This window comes from Syngnathus typhle, linkage group LG12 (genome assembly GCF_033458585.1).
Source record: "Syngnathus typhle isolate RoL2023-S1 ecotype Sweden linkage group LG12, RoL_Styp_1.0, whole genome shotgun sequence".
Taxonomy (NCBI): Eukaryota; Metazoa; Chordata; class Actinopteri; order Syngnathiformes; family Syngnathidae; genus Syngnathus; species Syngnathus typhle.
This window is the reverse complement of record NC_083749.1, coordinates 168,662-196,416: the sequence shown is the minus strand read 5'-3', so window position 1 is coordinate 196,416 and position 27,755 is coordinate 168,662. Positions and strand designations below refer to the sequence as shown.

Here is a 27,755-nt window from a genome sequence, read left to right as displayed (position 1 = left end):
CATCCTTAATCCATCCTTAATCTTTTGAAATAAAATGTAATAGTAATGCTGCATCTGTAAAAATACGGTATCCCTCAAAATAAAGCATAAAAAGACCCACTTCAAATTAAAACCTAATGATGATACTACATCCTTCAAAATAAAACCCTGCTATTATTCTGAAAGGAAAGCGGAAAAGATGCGCCTATCATGGCGGCCAGCTTTGCTGCATGTCAACGCGACAGAGGGGACAGGACAGCAGGACAACGACCGACATTATGTCGAATAAATCACTTTTAATATCTTTGTTTACGACTTCATAATGGACGTACGATAGCCAGGTACTTTTAGGGGGTCTTTTCAAGTTTAGCGGTATAAGTTAGCGGACTTGGTGTCTCGCGGAGGGAGGGGAGGAAGGAAGTTTGTGTCACGCAGCGGGAAGAAGAAAGAAGTCATGGAGGGACACCGCTACATCCCAGATGACCGCGGCGGTTCGGCCATGGAGAAAAACCCAGCCGACCTAACGGTGATGGACGTGTACGACATCGCCGCGGCGGTGGGCCACGAGTTCGAGCGGATCATCGACCAATACGGCTGCGAGGCCCTGTCCCGGCTGATGCCCAAAGTGGTGAGAGTCCTGGAGATCCTGGAGGTGATGGTGAGCCGCCACAACATCGGCGGGCCTGAAGCCGACGAGCTGCGCCTAGAGCTGGACAAACTTAAGCTGGAGAGGACCGAGAGGCTGGAGAAGGAGAAAAAGCACAGGAAGGTACAATAAAATCAGGGTTCACGTGACTGTGACACTCAGCGGTTGACTCACAGACTCATGACTCTGATTAAGTGACTAAAAATGTAATAATAATATTTTTTTATCAATGATAGTAATAATAATAATCCATTTTTTCAATTGGATTGTGGTTCAGGAGCTGGAGCTGGTGGAGGACGTGTGGCGAGGAGAGGCACAGGATCTTCTCTGTCAAATCGCTCAGCTGCAGGAGGAGAACAAGAGTCTTCTGGACAACGTGTCCACGAGAGACCCTGGGAGCGAGGACGACCTTCAGAGGAACGATGGTGAGAGCATGTGCATTTTTTTTTTTAGACTTTCCACCTTTTTAAAATGTTTTTTATGTACAATGTATATAGAGTTTTATACATATCTATGCATTTGTTATTATCATTATTTTATACATGTCTCCAGTCATTCTTGGGTTGATCCAAAGATTATTTTTATTTAGATTATTCCCATTCAAAAAGGAAAAGCAAAGGATGAAGATGTGCATGCAAACATAAAGGAAGCTTTCTTTTTGCTGCTTGCACACAGAAGCCGCAGTCAGGCTTGAGCACACACACCGGCCTCAGTATGCACTCCTGCTACACACGCTTTTTGCACGCTAATCCTGTCTGGTAAAGTCAACCACAGTTGAGATCTTGATTGACTGAACGACATCTTGGGGTCTCCTTCTAAGGAGGCATGAGCGATCGTGAGCGTCAAGTGATGAAGAAGCTAAAAGAGGTGGTGGACAAGCAGCGGGACGAGATCCGGGCTAAAGACCGCGAGCTCACGCTCAGGAGCGAAGACATCGAAGCGGTAAGTAAGGCTGCGCAAACAGCGCAATAAACTCACAAGCTAACCCTTTTTTCCCATCTTTTAAAAAGCCTTTGGTCATAAATATATTTGTCGTGTCAGGATGGAGATGACTCCGACTTTGCTTGTTGCAGCTCCAGCAGCAGCAGTCCCGTCTCATGAAGATAAACCACGACCTGCGTCACAAGATCTCGGTGGTGGAGGCTCAGGGCAAAGCGCTGATTGAGCAAAAGGTGGAGCTGGAGGCCGGCGCGCAAACCCGCGGCCAAGAAGTGGGAGCCCTGCGGCAAGAAGTAACGCGCCTGCGGGAGCGGCTAAAGGGCCACGCCCAGGAAGCCTCGCCTCAGCCCCCCTCGCCGGCAGAGGTACAATGCACCTTCTTCACGGTCGAGATTTTCAGTGGATAACGGAGGATAGGTTCCCAAATAAAAAATCTCCAGCGTCAAACAGAATATGCACTTTGTTAGCTTAGCAATATTGTAGCGTTGTCATTCACCTTGGTCATAAACAAATCTGTCATCTATCCATCAATCTTCTTAACTAGCGCGAAGCGAAAACTGTGGCGGAGGCGGAGGCTTGGTGGGAGAACCCGACCCCCCCGCCTCCGCCGCCCGGCTCGCTCGGCCCCGACGAGGACGAGGATGAGGAGGCGGCATTGCTTTGGGTAAAGTGGCCTGACCACTAATGTTGATTAGTGACCGCATGGCGTGCAACTAACTGTCATGGCGGGACGGGCGTGTCACGTTTAACACAGCGCTGACGTGCTTGTCTTGGTGCCGTGTGGAATTTGAAGGCGCTTCTGGCCAGTTTGCAGGGTCTTTGTGGGAAAAAACTAATGACGTATTATGCCACTAGGTGGTGCCAAAACACTACTTTGGATAGGATTTTGGAACAGCACTAGTTTTTTAGTTGGAAAAAAACAAAATGGAGAACACTGTCATTAATTGTGCTTAAATTCGTCATAGCATGTAAAACATTCTGAAATCTTTAAATATTCAAATAAAGTAGCCTGATCATTTCCATTTCTCTCATAAAGGCCATTATTGGAGGGAAAGAGCTCATTGTGGTGTGTTGTTTGCTAAGTACAGTGAGTTTCAAAGAGCAGATGTCCAATCATTTAAAAAAATCTAAATGGCAAACAATGAGGCGTGCTGTGTTGGTGTGCCACCAGGAGGCCATGTGCGATGACGACATGCCTGCTGTGTACCAATATTTCACCAAGGTATTCTCACTTCCTGTCTCGCTTATGGAAAGCCATTTGAGCATTAATTCAATTTTCTTGACATTCCATCTTAAGGTCTAGTACTGTTTGTGTGAAGTGAAGCCTACCAAATCTCTTTTCGACCCAATTCTATTGTCAATTGTCTAACCCTTTTCTCTCAGGAGGCACTGTGCCAGGAAGAGGAGACAACTAAGGAGGCCCCGGACTCCAAGGACCCCAACCGGGCCCGGTTCACCCTGCAGGAGCTGCGCGACGTCCTGCATGAGCGCAACGAACTCAAAGCCAAAGTTTTCATGCTGCAGGAGGAGCTGGCCTATTACAAAAGGTCAGCAGATAATGATGTCATAGTCACAAAATGCTTATGAGGTGGCACTAAAATGGCCGATACCCTTGTAGTGACGAGATGGATGACGACACGGCCGCTCCCAGTCCCGAGCCCGAATCCAGATGGCGCTCACGTTCTTCTGTGCAGCCGGAGTCCGGAATCAAACGCCTGTATGTTGTGTACACGCGCTCATTTCCCAAACATACACACTCTCATAACACTCACAGACACACACACTTCAAATGAACTCCCTCTTCGAGTAATACAAGTACAGAAAAATGAAATATTAAAAGTACATACAAATATTACAATATACATAACCGAAAAATATCAAACTGAATAAACACAATCAATAATGAGGTTACCTACTGAGATGTTTAAAATACAACAGACATGATTGTCTGGGGCTAAAGCTCAGCCACTTCCCAGTTTGAAATATTGTGGTTACTTTTGGAAAGATGAAGACTTTGACAGGGTCCCTGTTGGCCCCGCTCCTCCTCCCCTCCCCTCTGTGTGACAGGATCTTCACGGCCTTCATGCCCATGGTGGCAGCTGGTTTGATCCAAGACGATCCTACTTTACAGCCTGCCAGAGGCTTCGCGGCGCTCGTATGACCCAGTATTTTTTCACCTTAACCTTTTTTTAATTCCCCCCCCGAAAATCCCAATCATATAACTTAATGGTGTGGTTTGACACTAAAAACTAATATGTGTCCACAAAGATGATCTTGGAAAAATCTCAGAGGTTGCCGACCAAACTAAGTCTGACCTTACATAAATTATTTTTCATTTTATATTCAGCGGGTTGTCAATCGTTACCACACGCACACAAATGATTGGCGGCGACCCGTCTCGTATACGGGATTCAAAATCAAATCTGCCGGATACATTTTCCTTCTATGACCTAAAAATGACAGCTTTCAAAGAAAATGGTTGACTTCCTGTTTTTTTCAAGCATGGCCTGTTGAATTTTTTTTTGGGTGGGTCGACTCGTGATACAAGTCGTCGTCTACTCATGATAAACATTCACCACATTTACCAAGTGTTACCAAGTGAAGTGGTATTTTCAAAGAGCTCTCTATTTGTGTTCTCAGGTTTAATTTGTTTTCCCGGGACAAGCAGCGGAGTTGGCAGCGGAGCATGGCGCACGACGACGCGTTCACCGAACAAGCCCAGGAGGCCTTGCCGCACTTTTAGCCGTCACATCGAAACACCCAACCCTGCCCTCTCAAAAAAAAGGTTTTTATTTATGCGTGTTTCACATGAACGGATCTCTTCGGGAATAACCGTGACATATTGTGCGTTAACGAGGCATTATTTAATTCCCTGGTGTTTCCTCATACAGCTCAAAAGATTCGGGGGGCGTGATTTTGGTAGCAAGTGGGGATAAAAAATGGCTGCTTTGACCCAAAATGGTTAGCGTTGTATTTTTGGAGAGAGGAAAAAAAACATCCTCTCCATCTGCATTGAAGGGAAGCTATGCATACAACTAATAGTAAAGCTAACAATCCTATGGAAGTAAACATTTTGAACACTGCGATATTTTAATTTAACCCTTCGATTGATTTGCCCTTGTTTTTGTCTTTCTAACTTATTTTAAGTTTTTGGTTGTATTTGCATTTTTTTTTTTTTAATCACGGTTTTCAGTAGCCCGGTACCAGCTTTATGGCAGAAAAGGAATGTTTTCTTTTTTTGGTGATATTATTAACTGCACACAAGATAGAAGAAGACTGACTGGATTTTCAAGTGCTATTTTTAGTATACTGGTTATTTGTAATGTATGCAAACTGCAAAAGGAAAGAAAAAAGACAAATGTATTTTTGCATGGAACAAAAGGAAAAACAAGTGAAGTGTTATTTGCATAAGACAACTTTATTCCTGAAGGCCAGCATTAAGATTTATTGGATGCCATAGCACCTCTTATTTCCTAAAATGGCAGATATTATTGCAATAAGTTAATGAAAAAAAAAAAGAATAAAAAAAAGAGCCATGTGATGCTAACAGGAAACTTGTTGCTTTTTAAATGAATCCAAAAATTCAAATAATATACTGAATATGTTGGAAAAGATGTTTTTCAAATTCATATATTTTTTTACACAATCCTTCCACTGCGTATAGAAATAACACCACTACCTAGACTACCTCTGTTTAGCAGTTAAATCGGCAAGTCTACGCCAAGCAGATTTAGCTTAGCACTAAGACTGGCGGAATTCTTTTCCAATAATAAAACTTATTGTTGAGCCATATTTTTAGCCAGACTTGTTGACGCCACTTTATATATACACACTCATGACATTGTAACATTTTCCTGGTATTTCAACTGATTTATTTTATTGTCCGTGTGGCCTGCCCAAATGAGGACTATACCGCTGCCCCAGCTAGTTAACTAAAAAAAGAAGCTATTTTTGCTAAAAATATATTTTAAAAGAATGCAGGAGACTATACAATGTGCTTGGCATTCATTGAAGTGTTAAAAAAAAAAGCAGAAAATACAAGTGCCCAAAATTTAACAATGATGGAGAATCTTCTACACTGAATCCAATGTTCTTTAAAAATGTGCGCGCAAATTTGGGGGGAGGGAAATATTAAAAAAGAAAAAAACGCCAACTTGTAGAAGCATGCCCAAGTGTGTCGTCACCACAAAATGTGCCTCCCGTTCAAAAAAAACAAAAACAAGAAGCACACCAGAATAAATCCTCCCCATAAGTGAAATTTTAGGATGAACCTTTGCAGGAGACCTTCTGTGTTTCTAAATCAAAGACCTCCTCGCCGTTAATGTTTGAGCCATGGGTGCGCGGCGATGGACGCCTTGCTCCGGTCGCCGTAGTCGTAGAGCAGCTCCTCGCCCTCCTCGATATCCCGTGACGCCACCAGGATGAGATGCGGTGCGCCGTCTATGTCGTGCAGTTTGGTTTGCAGGTTGCCACCCTTGCTGTGATTGATCAGACGCCCCAGACGATTGGTCTCTTTGGTGGCGTCCACGCTGGATGTGGAGTGAACGTTGCATAAGAAGTCACGCGACAAAAACCGAATGCACAAAATGAGTGCGCGTGTACCAGTATGCTTTGCAGAGGTACTGAAAATAGTACATGTAGCAGCCCGTCTCCGGGTTCTGGGCGTACTCGGCCTCTCGCTTTTTGGCATCTGCCATCTCCAAGAGATCACCGTGGTACTCCACCACGTACTCGCCTTTCCGGAAGCGTCGTGCGGCAAACACCGCTCGGCCTTTTTCCTCCATGTGCCGCACCTTCACGATAAGATTTTCACATGATGCGTTTACATTGCTTCTAAATTCAATATCTGGATCAATGATCAGAATTTGTTGAGTTGTAGGGAGTCAAGCAGGATCGTTCCTTACCTGCATTCCTTCCTCTATGCCGTTTGTGATGAGGTGGTCAATGAGGTGCTTCTGTTCACACTGGACACAAAAAGAGAGCGAGTAATAGCATTAAGCAAACATTGTGACCTTCTTGTGTAAGGCTAAGTGCAAAAGAAATTCTAGATCAGATCTGGATTCAACTTGATTTGACATTTTTTAACAATTATTACCTTGAGCTCCGTTTTACTTTTTCGTGAGCTGCGCCTTATTGGAAAGAAGTCGGTAACTTTTCGGTTCTGCGAATTTTTCCCTCCGGCACTATTCAGGGAATAGAAAAACAATGGATGAGAAATGTGCTAAATCAACAACAGAGGTGAGAAAAATAATCGCACGTTTTGGGTGTGGCTCTCTTCTGCTGGTGGCGCCGGGGCACGGCGGAGCTTCGGTTGCTGCTGTGCAAAGGAGTCGGAGGCCTGTCGGGAGCGAGCTGCGAGGGCCGCTCGGCGCCAGGCTGAAGGCGACATTGTAAGTGTCGAGGAGATGCGCACTTGTCCGACCAGCAAGAGGAAGGCTGCCTTGCTGCGTCTGAAGACTTGCAATCTTTGGTCATCGAGACGATACCATTTGCTATCCGGCCTGGCGGGAAGGGAAACAAATCTTTATCAGAACTTCAAATGATTTCTTTTACGGCCACAGAGGTCAAGTTGTGTGATTTATTAGAACGGAGTCCAGAAAAAGACCTAGTACACTTTTTACTAAACCATTTCAAGATGAATCATACCTTCTCCCTGCCTTTGGATATCGTTCCTCTGGCAACATAGGGAACGACAGCTTCCCTCCTGCGCCATATTGTCATTGTGGACCGGAAACGTGGGCAGAGGGCAACTTGGAACGGTGACACAATGTTGATTGCATATTGATTCCTGTGGGTGCAGAAACAAAAGTCACATCCTTACAAATCCCCTCCTGTGCATGTCATGGTTTTTTTTCTGGGGGTATTCTCAGTGGTTTATTTCTAATCAAATTCAAAAATAAAAATTCACAAAAATGCTTTAACACGTTTGGTATGAAAAAATAATGCAAATCCAATAAAGAGGAAACAATTTAGTCTAAATATTCCCATTGCTTTATCTACAGTAAGCATAAGTGGTGGTCTAGCAGCGCAACAGTGCCACATTCAACATGGCGGCGCCGTTTACGTACGATTCCATGCAGGCTCGAGGGAGAACCAAGCCCACGTCTACTGTTCCCTTTAAATGTTCAAACTACGAGGTGAATGACCAGCAACAAAAGAAAAATGATATAAAAACACTTTGCACGTATTTTAAATGCTGTTGTTGGGTTTTATTCTACGTTTCTGTTTTTACGCTCATTTAAACGTGTGCAAATGCAGCTGTCAGTCAGGCACGAGTTGTTGCTCCATTTCGTTTTGACGAGCCAAAAACTATGCAACCATTCCAAACGATTCGCATTTTGGAGTGCAAAATTGAACTCTATAGGTTCACATTAAACGACTTCCTTGGCGTCTCGTGAGAAGCTGGAACGACATTGTGTTGTCTCCAACTTACCCCGTTCATGTCCGACGACTGGTTCCCCGAGGCTCCACGCTCAGCTCTCTCCTGACGCTCCCGTCCCTCCGAGGGTCAAAAGCCCGGGTCCGAGGAGACAACACCGTCTGCCGTCTGCCGTCTTCACCTTCACACCCAAGCGGCGTCCACTGCTGCTACGAGTTCGCCATTTTTTTCCGACACGGATCGTACCAGTAACAAAAGGGGGAAATATCGCTCCCTGTCGTCTGTACTGTAAAAATATTAATATTTCACCCTCTTCTGGAATCGCGAATACATATTTAGGAGAAATACGTTAAACACAAATCTAGACATGAAATATTCATTTTATATTTTAAAACATGTATTTCAAGTGAAATACTAACCTCAGAAATTATTGTCACATCGTTTGCACAATTACAAGAAGCCCTTTTAATACAGAAATACATGTACCCATATGATAACATACATAAATAAATTTAATGTATTTTCTAATATTTATTTTTAAATCAATTCCACAGTTTCTGTTCCCCACTTCCAGTTCGACAGGTGGCGCCAGGTTGCGGAGTATCAATTCACGTCAAACGAGAGGAAGAAGAAGAAGAAAGAAGACTCGCCCCGGGGTCACGTGATGCTTTGCTACTACGTTTGGCCGATGCGATGTTTGTCGTTTGCGTCAAAAGCATCAAAGAGGGCCATCTTTGTCCTTTGTGCCGATGCGTTGTCGTGGCGGCGCGGCGGCTCCAACAGCCGCATTGGTGCTGGTGGAACGACGCCGGGCGGGACGATCCACTCGACGACGGGAGGAGCGGAACCAGAGGAGGCTAAGCGAGGCCTAGCGCACGTCACGTGACCAGCATGCGGCGGAGAGCTTGATTAAAAAAAAGAAGAAGAAGAAGATGGCGTGAGAGCAGCGGCGCGGACAGGACAACAACCGAACCCTCGCGGCGAGGCACCCTCACTGCGGACGTAGAGTGCCCCGTGTTCCGCCACTCAAGTAAGGTAACTCTTCTCGAAACTACGTCGGAAAAACAAGAATTTGCCGCACGGTCGGGATGATCGTGTGTGCTCTTTTTAAGAACTACCCGGTGTGCGGTTGCTGCCTCTTGCGATTCAACGTCGCCAACGTTAGCTTAGCCGCAGCAGCGACACAAACAGGCGAGGCAACCCCGCCAACTTAGCCGCGTCTAAGTGGCCCTCTTACGGGGCGCAGCCGGAGGGGACGCCCGCCGTGCTTCGCCCTAGGTGAACTCGCGTCTTCGGTTATCTAACACGTCTAGCTAGCTGGCTCGTTTGCGTTTGAACCTCTTTCAAGTTGCGGCTAATCTCACAATATTAAAAGGTTAAATATGCTAAACAGGATCAAACAGTCCAGATGTTGCGTTCAGGTACCAGCGTGTTCCGTTCAGGCATACGCCTGACATTGGGATCTCGGCGGGGCTGTTTACCAAGTCACGATGAGTCTTTAATTCTCATTTGGTCCGTACCTGGCGACCGGTCCAGAAAGTAGATCTCATCTTCTCGCCATTAGTCCTCCGGCATACGCTCGACCTCATCCAGCGACACAAATAATAATAATGATAATAATAATAAAGATATCGAAATGGGTTGTTGCGTCTGGGCACTGTCATTGCAAGCTCAATGGAGATGTTTACTACAAGAATAATGACTGCATGTTTTCTTTATTCAACAAAATAAGGCTAGATTTCCTACTTTATATAGCGACTATTTGCGTCTGGTCCTTTAAAAAAAAAAGCGAATTGGTTTGCTTTCGATTCGTCTTCTTGCCTAGTAAAGCTAGCTAGCTTGACCGGGAGCTGTGTCACCCTGCCCGGGGACATTGGAGCAATCAAATGAAGCTACCAAATAACGAAACGAGCCCGACTACAAATGGCGAGTCTGAGCGAGCGCCTTTGCGTGCGTGATATGTGCAGAGTAGTTTGTTGAAAAGATTGAAAGAGTGCTGTTATGAGTTGTTAGTAGCGACGTTGTCAAGACGAAGCAGGAAGTCGGACGTAGCAAACACGTGTCTTGTTTGACCCGACCTTCTCATTTGCAACGTCATATTCATATTTTATACTTGGAGTTATTTTGATAAGATTGGGAGAAATGTGTGTTTTCAATTTAGCTAAAAACTGTGTGGGGGGGGGGGGAAATCACTTGTCACATTTAGCATTGTAAATTATGCTTCATTCCTTTAGTGTTGAAATGTTATGTCTTGCGGCGCTGATATTTAACGGTTTGTCTGTGTCTCGCAGATGGATCCCGAACAGGATTTACTTCTCACTGCTCTCAGCGAGAGCGGCATTTGCCCCAATGACATTGGAGTATTTGACGTCGATTCTCAGGATGTCGCGCAGCCCTCCGCAGCTCAGCAAGTGAGATAGCCTTTCCCTCGCTTTCCTCTTCTCCAAGTTAAAGGTTTTGAACACAGAAAAACACAGAACATTCTGAAGGACACTTCCCACTCTGGCCACTCCCTTTTCAAACTGTTGCCATCAGGCAGACGCTACAGATCAATTAGGTCAAGGACTAGCAGATTCGCCAACAGTTTTTACCCTACAGCGGTAGTCACATTAAATGCTGCTAAAAAAAAAAAGGATTATGTCTGTGTATGTATTTTTTTGTCTTTTTATTCTATTTATTTTTTTATTTTATGCACTGATCGGTTGGCACTTTTTAAATTTTGTTGTACATGTGTGACAATGACAATAAAGATCTATTCTATTTTCAATAACATTACTACTTGTCTTTCAGTCTATCTCAATCAGCGCCCTGGATGCCGGCTTGGGGAACGAGTCTGGGGAAGTTAAAACTGAATCGCCGCCCCCAGGTCCCATCGTGACTATCAGGGTAAGATTTTATTTGATTTCTTTTTTAAACTAGTCCTTAGCAGCATGCAAAAAAAAGTATTACTTGAGAACCTGATGCATGGTGAGGATGAAAATCATCACACAGGTTTTGCTGTTTTAAAATCGACTTTTCTTTCTGTCTTGCAGCAACACAAACCTCAGCCGTCGACCACCACCTTTGTCTTAAATCAGCTGAATCAGCTTCCGTCGCTCGGAACGGCCACCACCAAGCCGTTGTCGGGGAACTCCGTCAAACACACCATCACCGTCACCAAGGTGGTCCACGTCCCCAACGCCGCCCTGCGAGGCTCGTCCACGCCCACCTCCACGATCACCACCCCCTCAGTGTCCACAGCCGTGCCTTCAAACCCCGACCAGGTTGGAATTTGCCGTTTTGCCGGCCTTCCCTCCGCTTTCTCTTACACGCGTTCTCCCGTTGAACAGATCCAGTTAAAAGACCTCCTCAGGGCGGGAGGTGCCAAGAATTCAAGCCTGAAGGGCAACAGTCTGGTGGAGCTCATGAAACTCAAGCCTCCGCCAGACATCGCCACGCCGGTAGCCACCGCCACAGGGCCCAGTAAGATCGACGTGTACCTCGTCTTTACGCCAGGTTAGCTCTGCAACGAAACGTAAACATCCCGACAATTTGTTTGGCCCGCAGGTGAGATGAACAACGGCATCAAGAAGGAGAACCCGGCAAAAGAAAACGTTAGAAACTGGAACAACGACGAGGTCAAAATGCACGCTTTCTCACATTCCCTGGTGAGTCAAAGGCGCCACTCCATTGTGTCTGCAAAGCGGACTGACGTCTTTACCGGTTGTCTGTCGCTGTGCAGCACGCGCCCGGGACGAGGGACGAGGACGAGCCTGAGGAGGAGGAAGAGGAGGAGTTGGGTCACGCCGAAACGTACGCAGAGTACATGCCGATGAAGCGTAAGTGGGGTGTCGTACCGACCTGGCCGAGGAGAGGTCGCTGAGTAGATGTTTGTCGACCAACCTCTTGCTAAGTAGCTCTCATCCTGCACAGTGAAAGTTGGCCTGCGGCATCCCGACCCAGTGGTGGAGACCAGCTCCCTGTCCAGCGTCAACCCGCCGGACGTTTGGTACCGCCTGACCATCCCGGAGGAGGTCATCGACCGCGGCTGCCTGTCGGCTCTGCAGCTGGAAGCCATCACGTACGCCGCACAGGTCAGTTGCGCTCCACTCGGTGTCACACTTTTCTGTCAAGAATGTATTTAAAAAAAATGCCATGGCAGCAACACGAGACGTTCCTGCCGAGCGGCGACCGAGCGGCCTACTTGATCGGCGACGGCGCCGGTGTGGGGAAAGGTCGCACCATTGCCGGGATCATCTATGAGAATTACCTCCTGGGCAGGAAGCGGTCGCTATGGTAAATCCCTCCTCGTGATCTTTGCCACAATCCCAAACAGAAATGTTTAATCTCAATTTCCTGTGTTCAGGTTCAGCGTTTCCAATGACTTGAAGTATGACGCCGAGCGGGATTTGAGGGACATTGGCGCCAAGAACATCCAGGTCCATTCCCTCAACAAGGTAGGATGCATGTCATTGGAAAGAGAATTCTGTCCGTTTTCCATGATTTGTCCACTGCAAGTGTGAGGACTTGAGCGCGTGACTCATCCCGCCACTTTTATTACCCCAGTTCAAGTACGGCAAGATCTCCTCCAAACACAACGGCAGCGTGAAGAAAGGCGTCATCTTCGCCACTTACTCGTCGCTGATCGGAGAGAGCCAGTCGGGCGGCAAGTACAAGACCAGGTTTGAGCAACTGCTCCACTGGTGTGGCGAGGACTTTGACGGCGTTGTATCCTTATGTACTGTGGTGGTTCTGAAATTTAACTGAGCACGTTGGTTGGGAATCATCGGTGTCCTAGCAGGAGTTGTTTCGACAATTCTTCTTTTTGCGGCGTTTCCTTAACTCCCACCGTCTCCAGATTATCTACGACGAATGTCACAAGGCTAAAAATGTGTGTCCCATCGGATCGTCCAAACCCACAAAAACAGGGCTGGCGGTGCTGGAGCTTCAGAACAAACTCCCCAAGGCCCGCGTGGTGTACGCCAGCGCGACAGGTGAGTAGAACGCGGGCGAGCAAGGGGGAACTGCCACTCGAAGTTTGCCAAGCACTCAAAGTTTGCCAAGCACTCTAAGTGTGTCCTCTCCTCTCAACAGGTGCTTCGGAACCAAGGAACATGGCTTACATGAACCGCCTGGGCATCTGGGGCCATAAAACACCTTTCAGGGAGTTTGGCAACTTCATTCAAGCGGTGGAGCGCAGGTGATTGCCCAAAAAAAGTTCTTGTCATTTATGAAACAAACTGTTAAGCCAAACACATTTACATGGGACCTCATTCAGGGGCGTGGGCGCCATGGAGATCGTCGCCATGGATATGAAGCTGAGGGGAATGTACATCGCCCGGCAGCTGAGTTTCACCGGCGTGACGTTCAAGATCGACGAGGTCCCGCTGACTCATCGCTACATTCAAATGTACAACAAATCGGTCAGGCTGGTGAGTCCGCCGCCATCTCAGAGTCTCACCTTACACAAAAGTGTCTAATTGATCTTGAAGTCCCGCTTGCTTCCCTTGCAGTGGGTGAGCGCTCGGGAGAAGTTCCAGCAGGCGGCCAACCTGATGGATGCCGAGCAACGTATGAAGAAGTCCATGTGGGGCCAGTTCTGGTCGGCCCACCAAAGGTTCTTCAAGTACCTTTGTATCGCCTCCAAGGTCCGGAGGGTGGTCCAGCTGGCCAGGGAGGAGGTCCAGAATGGGAAGGTGAGACTTGCTGGTCCGCCTGCACGTCTCACTTGATTGATGAATAATGGATGGAGATACAGCTGAAGCTGGTGTTTGTAAGAAATGCCGACTTTCCCCGTTGCAGTGTGTGGTGATCGGCTTGCAGTCCACCGGAGAAGCCAGAACTCTGGAGGCCTTGGAGGAAGGTGGCGGGGAACTTAACGACTTTGTGTCAACCGCAAAGTAGGAACTCCCTCCGGCCAAACACGTTTGTTTTCCACAAAACGGCAATGCATTCAAACGTCTTGGCTGGTGTCGCAGAGGTGTGCTGCAGTCCCTGGTGGAGAAGCATTTCCCGGCTCCCGACAGACGGAAGCTTTACAGCCTGCTGGGCATCGACCTCTCGGCCAAGAAGACTCCTTCGCCTGCTGACTCCACGTCCCAGTCCCAGCAGAAGGGCAAGAAAAGGAAAGGTATGGCAACGAAGGTTATTGTCTGACTTTCAGACGGTAAAAATGATGGATTATGGTTTCTCCAGCCCCGGAGATTAAGACGAAACAGCAGAAGAAGAGAGCTCGCAATCACGGCGGACTGTCGGGCACAAGCTCGGACGAGAGCCAGTCGGACGAGTCGGACAAAGACTCGGGCAGGGACGGCGACAGCGACGACAGCTTCAAATCGGTCAGCTCGGCGGACGAGGACGACGACTTCAACCCGTTCAGAGAGGAGTCTGGCGAGGACGACGAGGACGGTGAGGGACACGTGCCCTCAAAGAAGCGCAATATACCGGGTTAGGGTTCGCTGTGAAGCGCCAACGTGCTTTTCTTCTCTTTGTTCAGATCCCTGGCTTGTCCGCAAGGAGCCCAAGAAGAACAAAGAGAAAAAGAAGCAAAAGCGAAGGAAGAGCATCGACCCCGATTCCATTCAAAGTGCCTTGCTGGCCTCGGGCCTGGGCTCCAACCGGCCGACGTTCACCGCCCCCGTCACCCCTACGCCCACGCCGACTGCAGGTAGACGCCAGCGCTCTGATGGAATTGCACTCGGGCACGTTTTTTCCAACGGGCCCCCCTGATTGGTTGCGCAGTTAAAGCGGAGCCCGACAACAGCTGCTTGACGAGCCAGGACGCCGTGGAACACGCTCAGAAGATGAAGAGGGACCTCCTGGAAAAACTGGAGGAGCTGGCCGAGGAGCTGCCACCCAACACGCTGGACGAGCTCATCGACGACCTGGGAGGACCCGAAAATGTTGCTGAGGTAGAAACGGTGGGATTTAAGCAATAAGATATCATGTATGATTGAAATTGTATGATTTTTTTTTTCTATAGATGACGGGTCGCAAAGGCCGCGTGGTCAGCAACGACGACGGCACCATCACGTACGAGTCCCGTTCAGAGCTGGACGTTCCCGTCGAAATCCTCAACCTCACGGAGAAGCAACGTTTCATGGACGGGGAAAAAGTAGACGACCACTTTGCTGTAGCGGTCGGTACTGGTTGGACTCGAGTCATGACCGTGGCTACTTTTTTTTTGCTCAGCACATCGCCATTATCTCGGAAGCGGCCAGCTCGGGCATCTCGCTGCAGGCCGACCGCCGGGTCAAGAATCAGCGCCGCAGGGTCCACATGACGCTGGAGTTGCCGTGGAGTGCCGACCGAGCCATCCAGCAGTTCGGTGGGTGGTGGCCAGAGACTCGCCGCCGCCTCCTCTGTGACTTTGCACGATAGAACTCACTGTTGCCGTGTGACCTGCAGGAAGAACTCACAGGTCCAATCAGGTCACGGCTCCCGAGTACGTCTTCCTCATCTCCGAGCTGGCTGGCGAGCAGAGATTTGCCTCGATCGTGGCCAAAAGATTAGAGAGTCTTGTATGTTCATTTTTTTTTTTTTTTTTTAATCGTTTTTTAACAGTGGATGTCAGACTGACTTGGGCGTTTCTCTCCAACAGGGGGCGCTCACGCATGGAGACAGAAGAGCGACGGAGACTCGAGACCTCAGCAGGTTTAACTTTGATAACAAAGTAAGCACAAGATGCGCTTAAGCTCAACACATCTTGCAGGCATTAAATAGGCCTGGAAGACAATCATTTTTGTCTCGTTGCAGTACGGACGAAACGCTCTTGAAATCGTAATGAAGTCGATAGTGAAGCTCGACACGCCGCTCGTGTCGCCCCCCTCGGACTTTCAAGGAGATTTCTTCAAAGGTACGAATGACAAAGAATCGCGGTGAGCTCCGGTTTGCTGCGGAGGGTATTTGGGCCTGATCGGACTTTGTCGTTCAGACGTTCAAAGGGGCTTGATCGGCGTGGGCCTCATTAATGTGGAGGATCGATACAACTCGCTCTCCCTGGACAAAGGTGAGTTTCACAACCACCAAGCAGGGTCTTGCAGGATTCCCGCTTTTCAAAAACGACATTTGTGGTGATCCCACAGACTATAACAACATTGGGAAATTCCTCAACCGCATCCTGGGCATGGAGGTCCATCAGCAGAACGCCTTGTTCCAGTACTTCTCCGAGACGCTGGCGGCCGTCATCCAGGAAGCCAAGCGCAACGGCAGATTCGACATGGGCATTCTTGGTGCGAGGCGGCTCTGTTGACAATGGACTACAACAATGGAGCAAGTCGTTTAATTGTTGTTGTTGTTTTTTTTTTTAAAGATCTTGGTTCTGGTGATGAGAAGGTAAAGAAGTTGGACTGCAAAAAGTTCCTGACGCCGGGCTACACGGCGTCAGGCCACGTTGAGCTTTTCACGGTAGGTCCCTGTCAAAGTATTTTGGGTGGCAAGTAACTCGTGTACTTCTCTTTTTTTAATTCCTGAAGACTATTTGCTAAACGCCCTAGATCAATGAACATACTTGTACCTTTAGCTCTCTGCATTTGTGTGCGTTGGCAGGTGGGCGTGGAACGAGGGATGTCCTGGGAGGAAGCCACGCATGCGTGGGCGGAACAGAACGGGTCGGACGATGGCTTCTATGTGCAGGTATATTCAATCGGATGGTCGTTAAGTCACATCACGTCTCGGGAGGTGATTCAAACAGCGCGTGTGTGTGTGTGTGTTTGACTCTCTCAGTCACGGAACAACAAGAAGACAGCCATCTTGGTGAAGGAGGTGAACACAAAGAAGAGGCTCTTCCTGGTCTACCGGCCCAACACGGGGAGGCAGCTCAAGCTGGAATCGTACGCTGACATCAAGAAGAAGTTTAAGAAGGTTGGGCTCGAGCACTTTCTATGCAAGGGGTTTCCGTGCACTTAACAAGGCAGTGTTTTATTGATGTTTCATTATCATTATTTTAATGTTCCTCGTTGTCAGGTCTTATCAGAAGACGCCAAGCAACACTGGAACGAACAGCACAGCTCGTCAGCAAAGATTTGCTCGCATGCTTTCTGGTAAGTATGTTCGTCAAGCAACGTGACAAGATTTCTTTTCAGGCCGAATCAGAAGTTTTGGACTGCTCTGTATTCCATATGGACGCCAACCTTCTGCTTTTTGTGCGCGCAGGCGGGGCAACTGCAAGAAGGCCTCGGTGGGGCTGCAGTGCGAGGTGGGCCTGCGCTGCCGCACGTATTACGTGCTGTGTGGTTCTGTGCTGAGCGTGTGGAACGAGCTGGAGGAGGTGCTCACGCCCGTTAGCGGCACCAACGTCAAGGTGCAGATCGTGCGTCTGCGCACCGAGGACGGCCAGCGAATCGTCGGTGAGCCACGTACATATTATCAGAAATGATCTTTTTAATGCGTTCGAGACAAATAGTTGCGTCTCTGGATTGCCCGCCCACGCTCTTGGCTAAAGAGGACGAACCCTGAAATTGCTTAGCAACCGGTGATGATGATGACGACTCGGGTGTCATTTGAAATTGTCGCCACCCCTCACCCATGTAGGACTGATCATTCCGGCCAACTGCGTGTCGCCGCTGATGCACAAGCTGTCCACGTCGGACCAGTTCCAGCAGCTGGCCGTGCAGGAGCAGTACAAGAGGCAGCAACTGCACCCCCAAAGCCTGAGCCACGTGCCCAACACATAGTGATGGCAAGACGGACGGCGTCGTCAACGCGGACTGGTGTATATACAGGAAAAAAAAAAAAAAGAAACGTTTCAGGGTTGTTGTTTTTTTTGTTGTTTTTTTAAATTCTCTTTTAATTTGGAAGACTCGCCATCACCCCTCATTCCGACAGGGGTGATGTTTTTCGTCCTCTGACATTCAGAGTAGAAGATGTGCGACGGACCCCTGCCACACTGGAAACTGAGCGCTACGTTACAATCCAAGAATAAATCCTTCAGACTTTCACTTTTCCATCCGTGTTTCATTTCCCACGATTGTCGTGAGGGATCTTTGTTTCGACCTGCGTTACTCGAAACTCCAAAAAAGTTGGAGATTTGTGATTTGATTGACCCGCATGACGTCTTTTATTGTTTGCTTTGAATGGTCTTCTCAGGTGTTTGACCACGACAGCTCATTCCGTAATCAAATACGTCCTTTTCGTCTTCCATCATGTGACGTAGGATGGCACCGCTACAACCGCTAGTGGAGAAATAAATCAATTGTTCTTGGTTCAGAAATGCCAATAGGAATCATGCTAATGTTGATTTATTTTTTATTTTTGGGACATTGATATTTTTAAAAAGTTGTATATTGAACTGGCCCGTTCATATCTTCAAAACTCTACTTCGAGTTTGCCTTTCATGGAAAGCTGTTTGAGCATTTCATGTCCACTCCGTGTACTTGTAATGTTATTAGTAAGACAGTCATTCTGCTAATGTATGTTCATGAGTGTATGGAAAGAGCCCGTTAATCTAATCTGGTCCTTAATCTGCATATTTATGGAAACCTGTTTTAAGCATTCATTTGATATTGATATCAATTTTAAGCTCTATGTACTAGTGCACTTGACCTTGTGACAAATAAGGTGTCATACAGCAGCAGGAAATGTGGACACAAGAATTTGTGTTTTGCTAGTGAGGTCAAAGGGCATACTAGCCCAGCCCTTAACATGGATATCAACGATATTGAATACTTTAATTCTCAGTGCACTAAGAGGATGATGGGGAAAAAAATGCCCTAAGGTTTGGGACATATTGCATTTGGGGTCTGTCGGGGCTTTGGAATGTCAGCAAAATCTTTTCTCGCTGACGTGGCCCATGAAGTGACACAACGCTCAATAAAGCAGTACTTGTACTTCCTGTTTATTTTGTATGGATTATTTTCATTTTGAACATCAAAATGGGTAGAGATGGAAAGGTTATCAATAGTTAATGGACAGTCAATGTAATGTAGCAATAAAGACTATTTTACTAATTGGGTCAAACCATGAGGTTTTGGCATCTGCAGTAAACTGTTTCATAATAAATGCTAATTTGATTAATTTTCATTCACGATGGACCCTGATGTCAAAATTGGGTCAAACCATTTGTCCGCGGCCCAGAGGTGGGCACTAATGTAATTATTTCACCCAAAATGTGATTAATGAAAAATATATTCATCCACTCATTTCTCTTTATTTGGGAAAACAGAAAAAAATGTCACAAGAATTTTTTTTTCCAGACAAGCCTGAACAAAGCGAGCTCGAAAATGACGTCAAAATACTCTCTAAAAAAACGCTTCGAAGTCGTTTAAAGTGACCCAAAAGCGCGGCTCAACTTTGCTTCTAAAGTGTGCTCCGGGTCAAACGTGCCGCTTTTGGCCGACAAAAGTGTGTCTTTTCTTCCACCGGGGCTCGCCTCGGCTGGCTGGGTGTCAACATCCAGTGACGGCCATGTTTGCCGGCGCCGCCGTAAACAACAAAAAAGTGGGAGACAGACGCCTCGCTGAATGTCGGGTCATTTGGATTTCTTTCATTTACAATGTCTCTGGGAATGTCTTACAAGCCCAATGCCCACCAGCACACTCCGGGAACTTCGGGGAACCAGGGTGAGCACAAAACGTCCGAGTGGGTCCCGGCGAAGGCGCTTAAATCGACGCTTAAATTCGGGGGTTCTCGGAGAATACCTGAAGAGAAAGCCCCGTGTGTGTGCGTGGAGTTTTTTTTGTCCGGTTACATATGTCGGGTCACATCCTGGGAGCTAGGCTAATTCGTAGCCGCCATTATTACGAATGTCGACTAGGAGGAGGAAAAAACTACACGGACGCGGACTCGACCGGGGCGAAGGCGACGGCGGCGTCTTGCGCGAGCTTCGATGGCGTGTGGGGTCGCGCTCCCGGCCCGGGTGGGTGCCGTCTACGCGGCGACAGTAAAAAAATGTATCGGTCGTGTTTCGTCGGGGAAGCCTCGCTCCGCTTCCTCGTCCATGATGCTCCCCGGCTTCGAGCTGCTTGATTGATCCACGCCGACGAGAGGCGCCTCTTTGCGGACATCTGCTGACGGAGGCGCGCTACTGCAACCTTATGGAAGTACATGAAACTTTACTCCCCGCAAATACTCGCAAAGTACTACAATAATGATCCACCTTAAAATACAGAAATGGAGTTAGGTGCCTCTTGTATTTTAATTTCGAAAAAAGCCTACGGAACGGAAAATTAGTTTTGCCCTGGATTTGTTCTAACAAAAAAATCAGCACTTAAACAGCTTTTAAAGTTTGAAATTAAATTAAAATTCTTTGTTTTAAACAGTTGGAAGCCTCCAGTCAGCAGCCAACCTGGCCCATTTGCAATCCTACAGGCCTCTGCTGAGTGACTACGGACCACCTTCTCTGGGATTCTCACAGGTAACACCAACTTTTCCAAAATTCATTGAACAATTGTGGGCAAAATATACTACACGTTTGAAAGAGTGATTTTTTTTGTGCTGGGATTGTGAACCATGTCCACCTTGCTTTCATTTCCCTTTTCACTCAATTGGCTTCTCCAGGGCTTGACCGGCAGCCAGGTGCCTCAAAACAAATACGCCGAGCTGCTGGCCATTATTGAGGAGCTGGGCAAGGAGATCCGACCCACATACGCTGGCAGTAAGAGCGCCATGGAGAGGCTCAAAAGAGGTAATTTTTAGGTTGAATAAGTAGGTAATTAAAAGTCCACAAGAAATCTCTATAGAGTGAGTCTTTTTTCATGTCCATATGTTTATCGGTTTTCTCTTGTTCTTGTTGACAGGCATTATCCATGCCCGCGGCCTGGTGCGTGAGTGCTTGGCAGAGACGGAGAGGAACGCCAGGTCCTAGCGACAATCACATTCCGTTCAAGGAGACTTCTTACTATGCGTCTTTAAACAAAAGGAAAGAAAAAAAAAATCCAACTTGCATGTCATTTCAGAAGTGGACCGAGACGTCCCGACTCCATGTTGTACGAATGAGTCAAACTCTCAACTTGTTTCCCACTGCCCACTTTTGGGGAACTTGGTTTCTTGTTTTTTCTCCATCAACTTTGCATGCAAAAAAGTGTAGACGCCAAACGTCTTGTACAGGGATTAGACACATTTTTCATGAGTGACCGAGTGAGTGAGTGAGTGTCAATTCATCTGTGTTCAGGTTGGTTTTGTTATCAAAAGAAAATGCTGTTACTTGCATCTTTGTATGTATTTATTACACAGTGTAATAAATTGTATTTTCAATACAGTTGTCCTGGTCAGTCCTTTTAGTTTTCATATTGTTCCGTTTTGAATTCGGGCCAATGGGGAAACCAATCGATACTGTCCACCAATCACGTGACGAAGCTTTTACTGACGTATTAACGTCATTTCAGCAGCCAATCAGCGTCTCCCTAGCATATACCTGACAAATATGGATGACAGGACGACTCGAACAAACTGGTAAGGTTAATTCTTGTGGCGTCTGCTACATCTGCACTTTTGTTTGCGTAATAAAACATCTGGTTAACTGTGTTCCGGTTCCTCCAAATTCATTCCAGCCTAGCCTGTAAATTGGCTAGCGGCATTCATATGCGTGGCGTTGTTAGTTAGCTAGCATTTAGCATGCTAGCGGAGCCCGCCGAGCTCAAGTTAACCACAACAAGCTCGCGACGTCACATGACAGCGGTGACCGATTCTGGCGCACTGTGCCCGGGTGACATTTGGGCCGGGTGCAGCGTTTAACAGTCTGTCACCTTTTTTACATATCAGCACACTAGTTCTAAGATCTATGGCCAGAAAGCAAGTTACTTATGACACGGGGGCGGGGGCACTTTTTATTAATTTGACTTTTTTCATTGTTTTAAACATGGCAAATGATTTCAGTCAAAATCAGAAACAACTGATTCTAAAGCAGTATTGGACAAGTACCAAAAGAAAGGAAAGAAGAAAAAAACAGGTGTGAGATGGAAGGAAAGAGGCAAGGAAGGACGGATGAAGAGCAAGTTCAAGGGATGCAGGAAAGGATGTAAGGAAGCATTGATTAAAAAAAAAAAAAAAAAGTCCATGTGAAAATTGAAAAACGACCTAAAACTTGCTAATAATGAATTGATGGTGTTTTTTGTTGCAGCATGTTCCACATCCTTTTTTTGTTTGCTTATTTTGTAGCTGTCAGATTTCCCGCCACCTCTGTAGAGGCCCTTAAACATGTCCACAGATGACAGCATCTCTGAGGATGTGTCCAGCTCAGGGCCCCGCAGCCACTGCCGGCCCAGCGGCGACGGTGGCGGCAAGGAGAGCGAGGCGTCCCCGCTGTCCTCCGAGGCCACCACGCCCTCGGGGCTGGCTGTCTCTGAGGGTAGACCTTCGGCCTCCCAGACCACAGGGGGCAGTGCGGCCTGCCAGACTGTCAAGTACACGCCGCCGTGCAGTAAGATCAGGTGCGGAGTTTGGCCTCTTTGCCCATTTTGACGACATATTCAGGTGTCATAGTACATAAGTGTTGCCTTTCAGGGGTCTTTGTATAAGCACAGAGGATGACGCGTTCACTTCAGGCAAGAACCTCCCGTTCATTAACCCGAGCTCCCTCGATACTCTCCGAGCCCTGGTGGAGGAGATACGCAGCGGCGGCGGGACCGACCCGCAGGTCTGGAAGGATTGCGAGGTGCGACAGCGCGAGCTGACTTCCCGCTCCATTAATCCAGCGTCTTGCTGAGCGCTGTTTTTTTTTTTTTTTTACCTCAGGGCCGATGGCTGCACCTGTTTCAGCTGGTGGAGAAGCAATACCAGGAGCAAATCCTTGCGCAGCAAGAACAGTATCAGTGCCAAATACAGGTAGCCCTGCACCAAAAGCCAGAGACATTTTTTATTTACTAATTCATTCATTTGGATGTAAATACAACATATAACAAAAATGTATTATTTTTACTGTACTTATTAGTTTAACCTGAATTCTGCAGTTAATTCAGGACGAGATCAAAGCGCTGGTGCAGCTCCAGAACCGGCCGCCGCATGCAGACTTCACCCATAGCGCTGGCATCCAAACCAGTGAGGACACCACCATCACCACCACTAAGGACTTCCTGTTGCCGCTCATGGCCGGCGACTGCATTTTCCCTGCTCGCGCGCCCAGCGAGAGCGACAGCCTGGCCGCCCCGGCTGCCCTCTCCCCGTTCAGCTCCCCCTCACCGCCTCACAGGTCAGACGGCGCCAACCCACCGGTCGATGAGCAAGCTACCACGGGGCTCAGCAGCGGCTACGGCACGCTGTCCGCCTGGGAGACGGCGGAGAGGCAGGAGCCCCGGTGGTCGGAAGACGCCGATGCTCCCGACGAGGAGGAGCCGCCGGCAGCCCACCAGCAGAAAACCTCGGGGTGGGTCACGCTTCTTTCATCTGTAGTGAGTTGCAGTCGTAACCTTTTGGTATCGTGCTATTTGTGCAGTCAGACGCTGACCTCCTGGGCTTTGAGGCAGAAACTGCGAGCCAAGAAAACCAAGGCGAGACTAAATTCCAGAATCCCCGAGTACGAGGAGCTGCCACGCAGCACGGCCAAGTCTGCTCTCGGCCCATCGGAGAGCCCAAACTCCCGACATCCTGCCACCGCTTCGTCCTGCGCCTCTTTTGCGCTGAGGAGGAGCGACAGCCTCTCGTCTGAGGCCTCAGGTGACTTGTTATTAAGATCAGGCGTTTTCTTCAACTTTTCTTCAACCTAACGGCAATTTTTCTCCAATGTTATGAAAAGAAAGTTGTCATTGTCTACTCTCAGGCCTGACCTACTGGCGTCTGAATGAGTGCGACCTCTATCGCCGTCTGCCGGACGCCCTCGACCGCAGCGGCAGCGGAGCTGCTTTCTTCCTGCAAGAAACTTCCACAGATCAGGTGACGACACCCTTTTGCAGCCATAGCCCAGCCCGGATTACCCTCTGAGGCTCTTTGAGCCAATCAGGAGCCTGACAACAGGTCCTCTGTTGTAGGCTGAGAACTTGTGTGTTTCTCTACGCGAGCTATACCAGCACAAGCACAGGACGGACCTCAAACGCTCCGACTGGGAACGCTCCGAGACTTCGACTCCATTGTCGCTGCAGGTAGGTCACGTAACCCCTCTAAATTTCCTTTTGGACTTTTTTGCTGTTGTTTGACTTTCTACTTCCACTTTTGCAGCCCCTGGCATCCCAGCCTTTCTCTACGACCCCGCTGAGTCTCGATGGCGTCTCTGATGAATCCCAGGAAGTCCCGCCCACCCCGCGAATGAAGACCGGCGAGGAGGCGGACACCACCCGTAGCCGCAGTACCACTCTGAGGCCTGGTTCTGGTTCTCTAGAAGATCCAGTCGTCTTTTCCCTGTGAGTCCAAACAGCAACGTGTCTTTTTTTTTTTTTATTGAGTAACAGAAATGCAATTTTCACGTAACTCCAGCCTTTCTTTTTTCCAAGTATTAGCACTTCTATTTAAATGCTGAATGTTTTTCTACATCTGCCCCGACTAGGCTGCGACGGAACCTGAGAGAGAAACACGCACAACACGTGGCTGACCTGAAGGCGTATTACGAGTGCGAGATTCAACTATTGCGAGACAAGTTGAAGCTCCGAGATCTGCCCGGAGACCTGGAGAAGAGCAACCGCATGCTTTCAGAGAGGTCTGCTTTCTGAAGATTTGCATGGGGGCTGCTGGTTCATTTTGCAGTTAATTTTCCAGTTCCCAAGTTTGGATCACAAAACATTTTTTCTGTTTAATCTTTTATTTTGATGGTTTCCAGGTGTCAGCATCTGGAGAAAGCCTTGGCTGAAGCCAGCCGACGTATCGACAAGCTGGAGCAGACTAACTCCACGCTGGAGAAACAGCTGGTAGTCTTTTTATTGTGGGAATGCCAGTCAGCATCTTCTCGGCTCATTATTCTGTCACTTTTTTCCCCCCTCCACATTTCTTAACCGCTTTAAACCAATTTCAGAATCGAAATGAATGAGTTTGTTTTTATCAGTAGTGCTTCTACCGTGTGGTTAGTCAAGAACAGGTCCTGTTTGGATTTCCAGAATCTTCACAGTGAACTTATGTGTCTCCAACGCCTTGTTCAGGCCGAGTGGCCCGAGCGTTACGCGGTGGCGGGCGCCACCGTCAAGTCGCTGCGTCAGCGCCTGGAAGACAGCAAGCGATCGGCCAAGGAAAAGGCAGCGGCCGTGAAGAAGGCTCGACGGCAGGTCGACGACAGCGAGGCCAAGAGGGAACGCGAAGTCCAGGCCAACAAAGAGGTGAAGGTCGAGAGCAGGGAATGCAAAGGTGATGTCCGCTGACTAATGTCTTTTTTTTTTTTCCAGCTCCTTGCACAATACAACTCTGTGCTGAAGGACAACGACAAACTAAAGGTAAGCAATGAAGACAATCGCCATGTTGGATTTTTTTTTTAAAAAAAAGCAAAAAATAAAATATTGTTCCTTTTTGTTTGACAGAACAACTTGCTGTCAACTGAAGACAAACTTTACCAAGCCAACAATCTCACTTCAGACCTGAAAAGGTGATTTTCATTATTGCTGCAATATTTATTTGAAAAAAAAGCATAAATATCGCATTGTTTTTCCGCATCCTTTGTTGCTATCATCTTCATTCAGAACCATTTCTAAGCTGGAGTCTCAAGTACGGCAATTGGAGCACGAGAACCAGGCCAGGGTCCGCCACACCTACCAGCCCGCCGCCCAGCCCTCTGGAGCCGGGTGAGCGGCTAGCTTTGCTAATGTAGCCATCTTCGTAGCTTGTGGAGGAGCGTGTCACCATGATGTTTTCAATCCACCTTTCAGTCTTTTCCACCATCCTGACCTGCTGCACTCACCCAGCAGAGGCAACGCAGAGCCGGATGTCACCCGCAGGAGGTCTCCCCGGATGGAAGTCCAACAGCCGGCTGCTGCCACAAACTCTGGCTTCCCTTCCCAAACTTCAATGAGGCATGTTCGACTCTTGGAGCGCTGGTTCATAATATTGGATACTACTAGCCTACTATTAGCATAGCCTAACTCGACTCGTGTCAAGTAGCCTTGATTTGCATTCTGGTTCTGCAGGTGCACAGACCCCGACCAGACGCCATCGACGTCCAGACTCCGGGAGGAGGGCGCCTCCCACCTGTCGCCTATCATGAGGGCGCTGATGGAGATGGAGGAGACTCGAGCCACGGAGAGCAGAGCCCCCTGTAAGAACGTTTTACATGCTAGTCCCCCTCCTCTGCTTTCACTTACCAACTGTACGTATATTTTCACAGGGGTAGCCAATCACAGGCCATCGCTGGGCGGCGTTGGCGGGGCGCTCAGAAGTCAGAGGAGTTTGTCTCCGGACGGCCATCGGTCGTCCTCGCTGCCTCCGCCAGGACTACAAAGCACCATCGCAACCACGCCAAGTATGAACATGCTTTTTTTTTTTGTATTTTATGTTCTAGTCTTATATACCTAAATTTTGTTGACTCTTGTTAATGTTTACTTTTACTGTCAGCCAAGAGAGAGACGTTACTTGCCCCGTTGCCAGCCAAGGGCAGCCCGAAACGATGCCCTACCGAGAACTACTCCACCGCCTTTGGTCACATGATGCCACGGGAGGAGCACCTCGGCAACAGGTCAGTAGCTGTCATTATCAATGCGAGTGATTATTCATGCATTATTCCCATTTGTATCTTTCAGGCGTGACTCACCCGTCAATCACACGAGGCGCCACTCGTTCCACAGCGGCAGTCCCAGGACCAGGCTCCGCTTTGGATCAGCCGAGCACCACGGTAAGAAAGTGGATCGAAAGAACCAAATAGTGTTCGTGTGACCGAGATGGCGTGTGTGGTTCCCCACGAGCAGAGGCTGGTGTCGGCTTGGCGTCGCCCGACTATGGCGACGCACAGCTGCCGGGTGAAGATGGAGGAGGCAGCCCGGGAGGATACCTGGCTTCTGACAACAAAGTTCTGTCATTGGCGGAGGCTGAGAGGCTTTTTGATGAGCTCACGCGGGAGAAACTCGAGGCTAGTTCAACACATTGCCGCCATTTTCTTCTGTGTGTGTCTCACACTCTGCGTGCGCGTGGTGCAGATTGAGGCATCTCTGAGCCGCATGCCGACGTCGGGTGGTCGAGTGAACATGAAGACTAGGCTGGACCAGGTGAGCCACACTAAGATGGTCCACGTACTCCTTGGCGGAGGTAACACATGTAGCTTGACGTGTGTGTGTGTCAGGTGGCCTTAGAGGAACGTCTGGAGCGTCTGAACCGAGACCTTGGGTCCATCCGCATGACGCTCAAGAGGTTCCGCATCCTGCGCTCCTCCGGCAGCATAGCGTAGCAGCATGCTCATGTTAGCATGGCCTCGCTACCATGTTTTTAACGTACTACCTACCACTCAGGGATATTTTTTATAAAAAATTTCTGGAAGTCTATATTTTTTGTACCATACAGATTTTTAGATTCAAAGCGCTTGTACATTACTAATAGTTTTTTGACACAGCCCCAGTATATATTTTTTCCATTCTCTTGTTTACATCATTTACGGTGAAGGAAATATTTTTGTGTTACTTGACATTCCAACTTTTGCTTGTTTTTGATTTTTTTTTTTGCAGCAGGACCAGAACCAGCACAATAATCTCTGCACTCATCACTTGTCCCTCTTTTTTTATACTTACCCCAAACCTCCATATTAGCCACTTAATATGATCACCATTACGCAATAAATTCTGCTTATTTTTTCTTACGAATGTGGCGTCTTTCCTTCCAATATTTATGTAATAACATGGAAAAAACAAATATATATAAAACACTTCATACTCACCAGGGATAGTTATTATCAAATATATTATGTGCAGATCTGTAGGAATGTTTTGGTAGTTGAAGTTGGCTGAACAATTCTTGCTTTTATCAAGTAAAAAGCTGACTGTGGATTTTCAAGTTATATTGGCC

The 27,755-nt window shown here is 47.9% G+C and overlaps 5 protein-coding genes across 15 annotated transcripts; 4 read left to right on the top strand and 1 right to left on the bottom strand.

The window, feature by feature from the left end:
- Window positions 1-177: 177 nt before the first annotated feature.
- rilpl1 (Rab interacting lysosomal protein-like 1) lies at window positions 178-5,119 on the top strand. 8 transcript variants are annotated; one of them, XM_061292661.1, is made up of 10 exons: window positions 178-748; window positions 903-1,050; window positions 1,446-1,567; window positions 1,699-1,929; window positions 2,109-2,228; window positions 2,736-2,786; window positions 2,948-3,111; window positions 3,183-3,281; window positions 3,632-3,719; window positions 4,205-5,119. In XM_061292661.1, exons 1-10 carry the CDS (start codon window positions 434-436, stop codon window positions 4,208-4,210), a joined length of 1,344 nt encoding a protein of 447 aa, XP_061148645.1. In that variant the 5' UTR covers window positions 178-433; the 3' UTR covers window positions 4,211-5,119. The 8 variants fall into 8 exon arrangements, with proteins under 8 accessions (XP_061148645.1, XP_061148644.1, XP_061148643.1 ...); XM_061292660.1 differs by lacking the exon at window positions 3,632-3,719 and having other exon boundaries at window positions 1,449-1,567; XM_061292659.1 differs by lacking the exon at window positions 3,632-3,719.
- On the bottom strand, window positions 4,962-8,202 carry kmt5aa (lysine methyltransferase 5Aa). The gene is made up of 7 exons (XM_061292667.1): window positions 7,998-8,202; window positions 7,211-7,352; window positions 6,822-7,065; window positions 6,660-6,747; window positions 6,469-6,528; window positions 6,167-6,357; window positions 4,962-6,093 (listed from the first exon to the last, which is right to left on the bottom strand). Exons 1-7 carry the CDS (start codon window positions 8,004-8,006, stop codon window positions 5,883-5,885), a joined length of 945 nt encoding a protein of 314 aa, XP_061148651.1. The 5' UTR covers window positions 8,007-8,202; the 3' UTR covers window positions 4,962-5,882.
- A 376-nt stretch (window positions 8,203-8,578) lies between these two features.
- sbno1 (strawberry notch homolog 1 (Drosophila)) lies at window positions 8,579-18,748 on the top strand. 3 transcript variants are annotated; one of them, XM_061292657.1, is made up of 33 exons: window positions 8,579-8,973; window positions 10,235-10,354; window positions 10,734-10,829; window positions 10,976-11,206; window positions 11,273-11,405; window positions 11,490-11,590; window positions 11,665-11,761; window positions 11,856-12,016; window positions 12,085-12,218; window positions 12,289-12,379; window positions 12,489-12,650; window positions 12,781-12,916; window positions 13,017-13,122; window positions 13,201-13,354; window positions 13,436-13,618; window positions 13,725-13,822; window positions 13,901-14,052; window positions 14,118-14,330; window positions 14,419-14,589; window positions 14,664-14,833; window positions 14,905-15,036; window positions 15,114-15,249; window positions 15,330-15,442; window positions 15,523-15,594; window positions 15,678-15,777; window positions 15,856-15,930; window positions 16,007-16,153; window positions 16,234-16,328; window positions 16,470-16,556; window positions 16,647-16,784; window positions 16,887-16,963; window positions 17,076-17,269; window positions 17,454-18,748. In XM_061292657.1, exons 2-33 carry the CDS (start codon window positions 10,235-10,237, stop codon window positions 17,594-17,596), a joined length of 4,218 nt encoding a protein of 1,405 aa, XP_061148641.1. In that variant the 5' UTR covers window positions 8,579-8,973; the 3' UTR covers window positions 17,597-18,748. The 3 variants fall into 3 exon arrangements, with proteins under 3 accessions (XP_061148641.1, XP_061148640.1, XP_061148639.1); XM_061292656.1 differs by having other exon boundaries at window positions 8,579-8,978; XM_061292655.1 differs by lacking the exon at window positions 8,579-8,973 and adding an exon at window positions 9,744-9,869.
- A 448-nt stretch (window positions 18,749-19,196) lies between these two features.
- On the top strand, window positions 19,197-21,113 carry LOC133163089 (cyclin-dependent kinase 2-associated protein 1). The gene is made up of 4 exons (XM_061292669.1): window positions 19,197-19,480; window positions 20,180-20,274; window positions 20,418-20,544; window positions 20,657-21,113. Exons 1-4 carry the CDS (start codon window positions 19,414-19,416, stop codon window positions 20,722-20,724), a joined length of 357 nt encoding a protein of 118 aa, XP_061148653.1. The 5' UTR covers window positions 19,197-19,413; the 3' UTR covers window positions 20,725-21,113.
- A 137-nt stretch (window positions 21,114-21,250) lies between these two features.
- On the top strand, window positions 21,251-27,549 carry LOC133163509 (M-phase phosphoprotein 9). Of its 2 annotated transcripts, XM_061293468.1 has the most exons (24): window positions 21,251-21,311; window positions 21,735-21,876; window positions 22,017-22,288; window positions 22,362-22,512; window positions 22,593-22,682; window positions 22,808-23,220; window positions 23,290-23,510; window positions 23,614-23,726; window positions 23,822-23,932; window positions 24,009-24,190; window positions 24,334-24,483; window positions 24,604-24,691; window positions 24,920-25,093; window positions 25,160-25,207; window positions 25,292-25,356; window positions 25,451-25,552; window positions 25,637-25,780; window positions 25,895-26,022; window positions 26,092-26,226; window positions 26,319-26,439; window positions 26,504-26,595; window positions 26,669-26,829; window positions 26,897-26,965; window positions 27,040-27,549. In XM_061293468.1, the coding sequence occupies exons 3-24, from the start codon at window positions 22,056-22,058 to the stop codon at window positions 27,142-27,144; spliced, it is 3,096 nt and encodes a 1,031-aa protein (XP_061149452.1). In that variant the 5' UTR covers window positions 21,251-21,311; window positions 21,735-21,876; window positions 22,017-22,055; the 3' UTR covers window positions 27,145-27,549. The 2 variants fall into 2 exon arrangements, with proteins under 2 accessions (XP_061149452.1, XP_061149451.1); XM_061293467.1 differs by having other exon boundaries at window positions 22,808-23,510.
- The last annotated feature ends 206 nt before the right edge of the window (window positions 27,550-27,755 follow it).

Excerpts from the sequence above, each read along its gene's own strand:
- rilpl1 (XM_061292659.1), top strand. The coding sequence starts at position 434 with ATGGAGGGACACCGCTACATCCCAGATGACCGCGGCGGTTCGGCCATG. Across the intron at positions 1,051-1,445 it reads CGACCTTCAGAGGAACGATG|GAGGCATGAGCGATCGTGAG; the intron begins GTGAGAGCATGT and ends TCTCCTTCTAAG. Across the intron at positions 2,229-2,735 it reads AGGAGGCGGCATTGCTTTGG|GAGGCCATGTGCGATGACGA; the intron begins GTAAAGTGGCCT and ends GTGTGCCACCAG.
- sbno1 (XM_061292655.1), top strand. Across the intron at positions 12,017-12,084 it reads CCATCACGTACGCCGCACAG|CAACACGAGACGTTCCTGCC; the intron begins GTCAGTTGCGCT and ends ATGCCATGGCAG. Across the intron at positions 13,619-13,724 it reads AGGAGGTCCAGAATGGGAAG|TGTGTGGTGATCGGCTTGCA; the intron begins GTGAGACTTGCT and ends TCCCCGTTGCAG.
- LOC133163509 (XM_061293467.1), top strand. The coding sequence starts at position 22,056 with ATGTCCACAGATGACAGCATCTCTGAGGATGTGTCCAGCTCAGGGCCC. Across the intron at positions 25,781-25,894 it reads CCTTCCCAAACTTCAATGAG|GTGCACAGACCCCGACCAGA; the intron begins GCATGTTCGACT and ends CTGGTTCTGCAG. Across the intron at positions 26,596-26,668 it reads TGGATCAGCCGAGCACCACG|AGGCTGGTGTCGGCTTGGCG; the intron begins GTAAGAAAGTGG and ends CCCCACGAGCAG.
- LOC133163089 (XM_061292669.1), top strand. The coding sequence starts at position 19,414 with ATGTCTCTGGGAATGTCTTACAAGCCCAATGCCCACCAGCACACTCCG. Across the intron at positions 19,481-20,179 it reads GGGAACTTCGGGGAACCAGG|TTGGAAGCCTCCAGTCAGCA; the intron begins GTGAGCACAAAA and ends TGTTTTAAACAG. Across the intron at positions 20,545-20,656 it reads CATGGAGAGGCTCAAAAGAG|GCATTATCCATGCCCGCGGC; the intron begins GTAATTTTTAGG and ends TCTTGTTGACAG.
- kmt5aa (XM_061292667.1), bottom strand. Across the intron at positions 7,066-7,210 it reads TATCCAAAGGCAGGGAGAAG|GCCGGATAGCAAATGGTATC; the intron begins GTATGATTCATC and ends CCTTCCCGCCAG. Across the intron at positions 6,529-6,659 it reads AAAGTAAAACGGAGCTCAAG|TGTGAACAGAAGCACCTCAT; the intron begins GTAATAATTGTT and ends TTTTGTGTCCAG.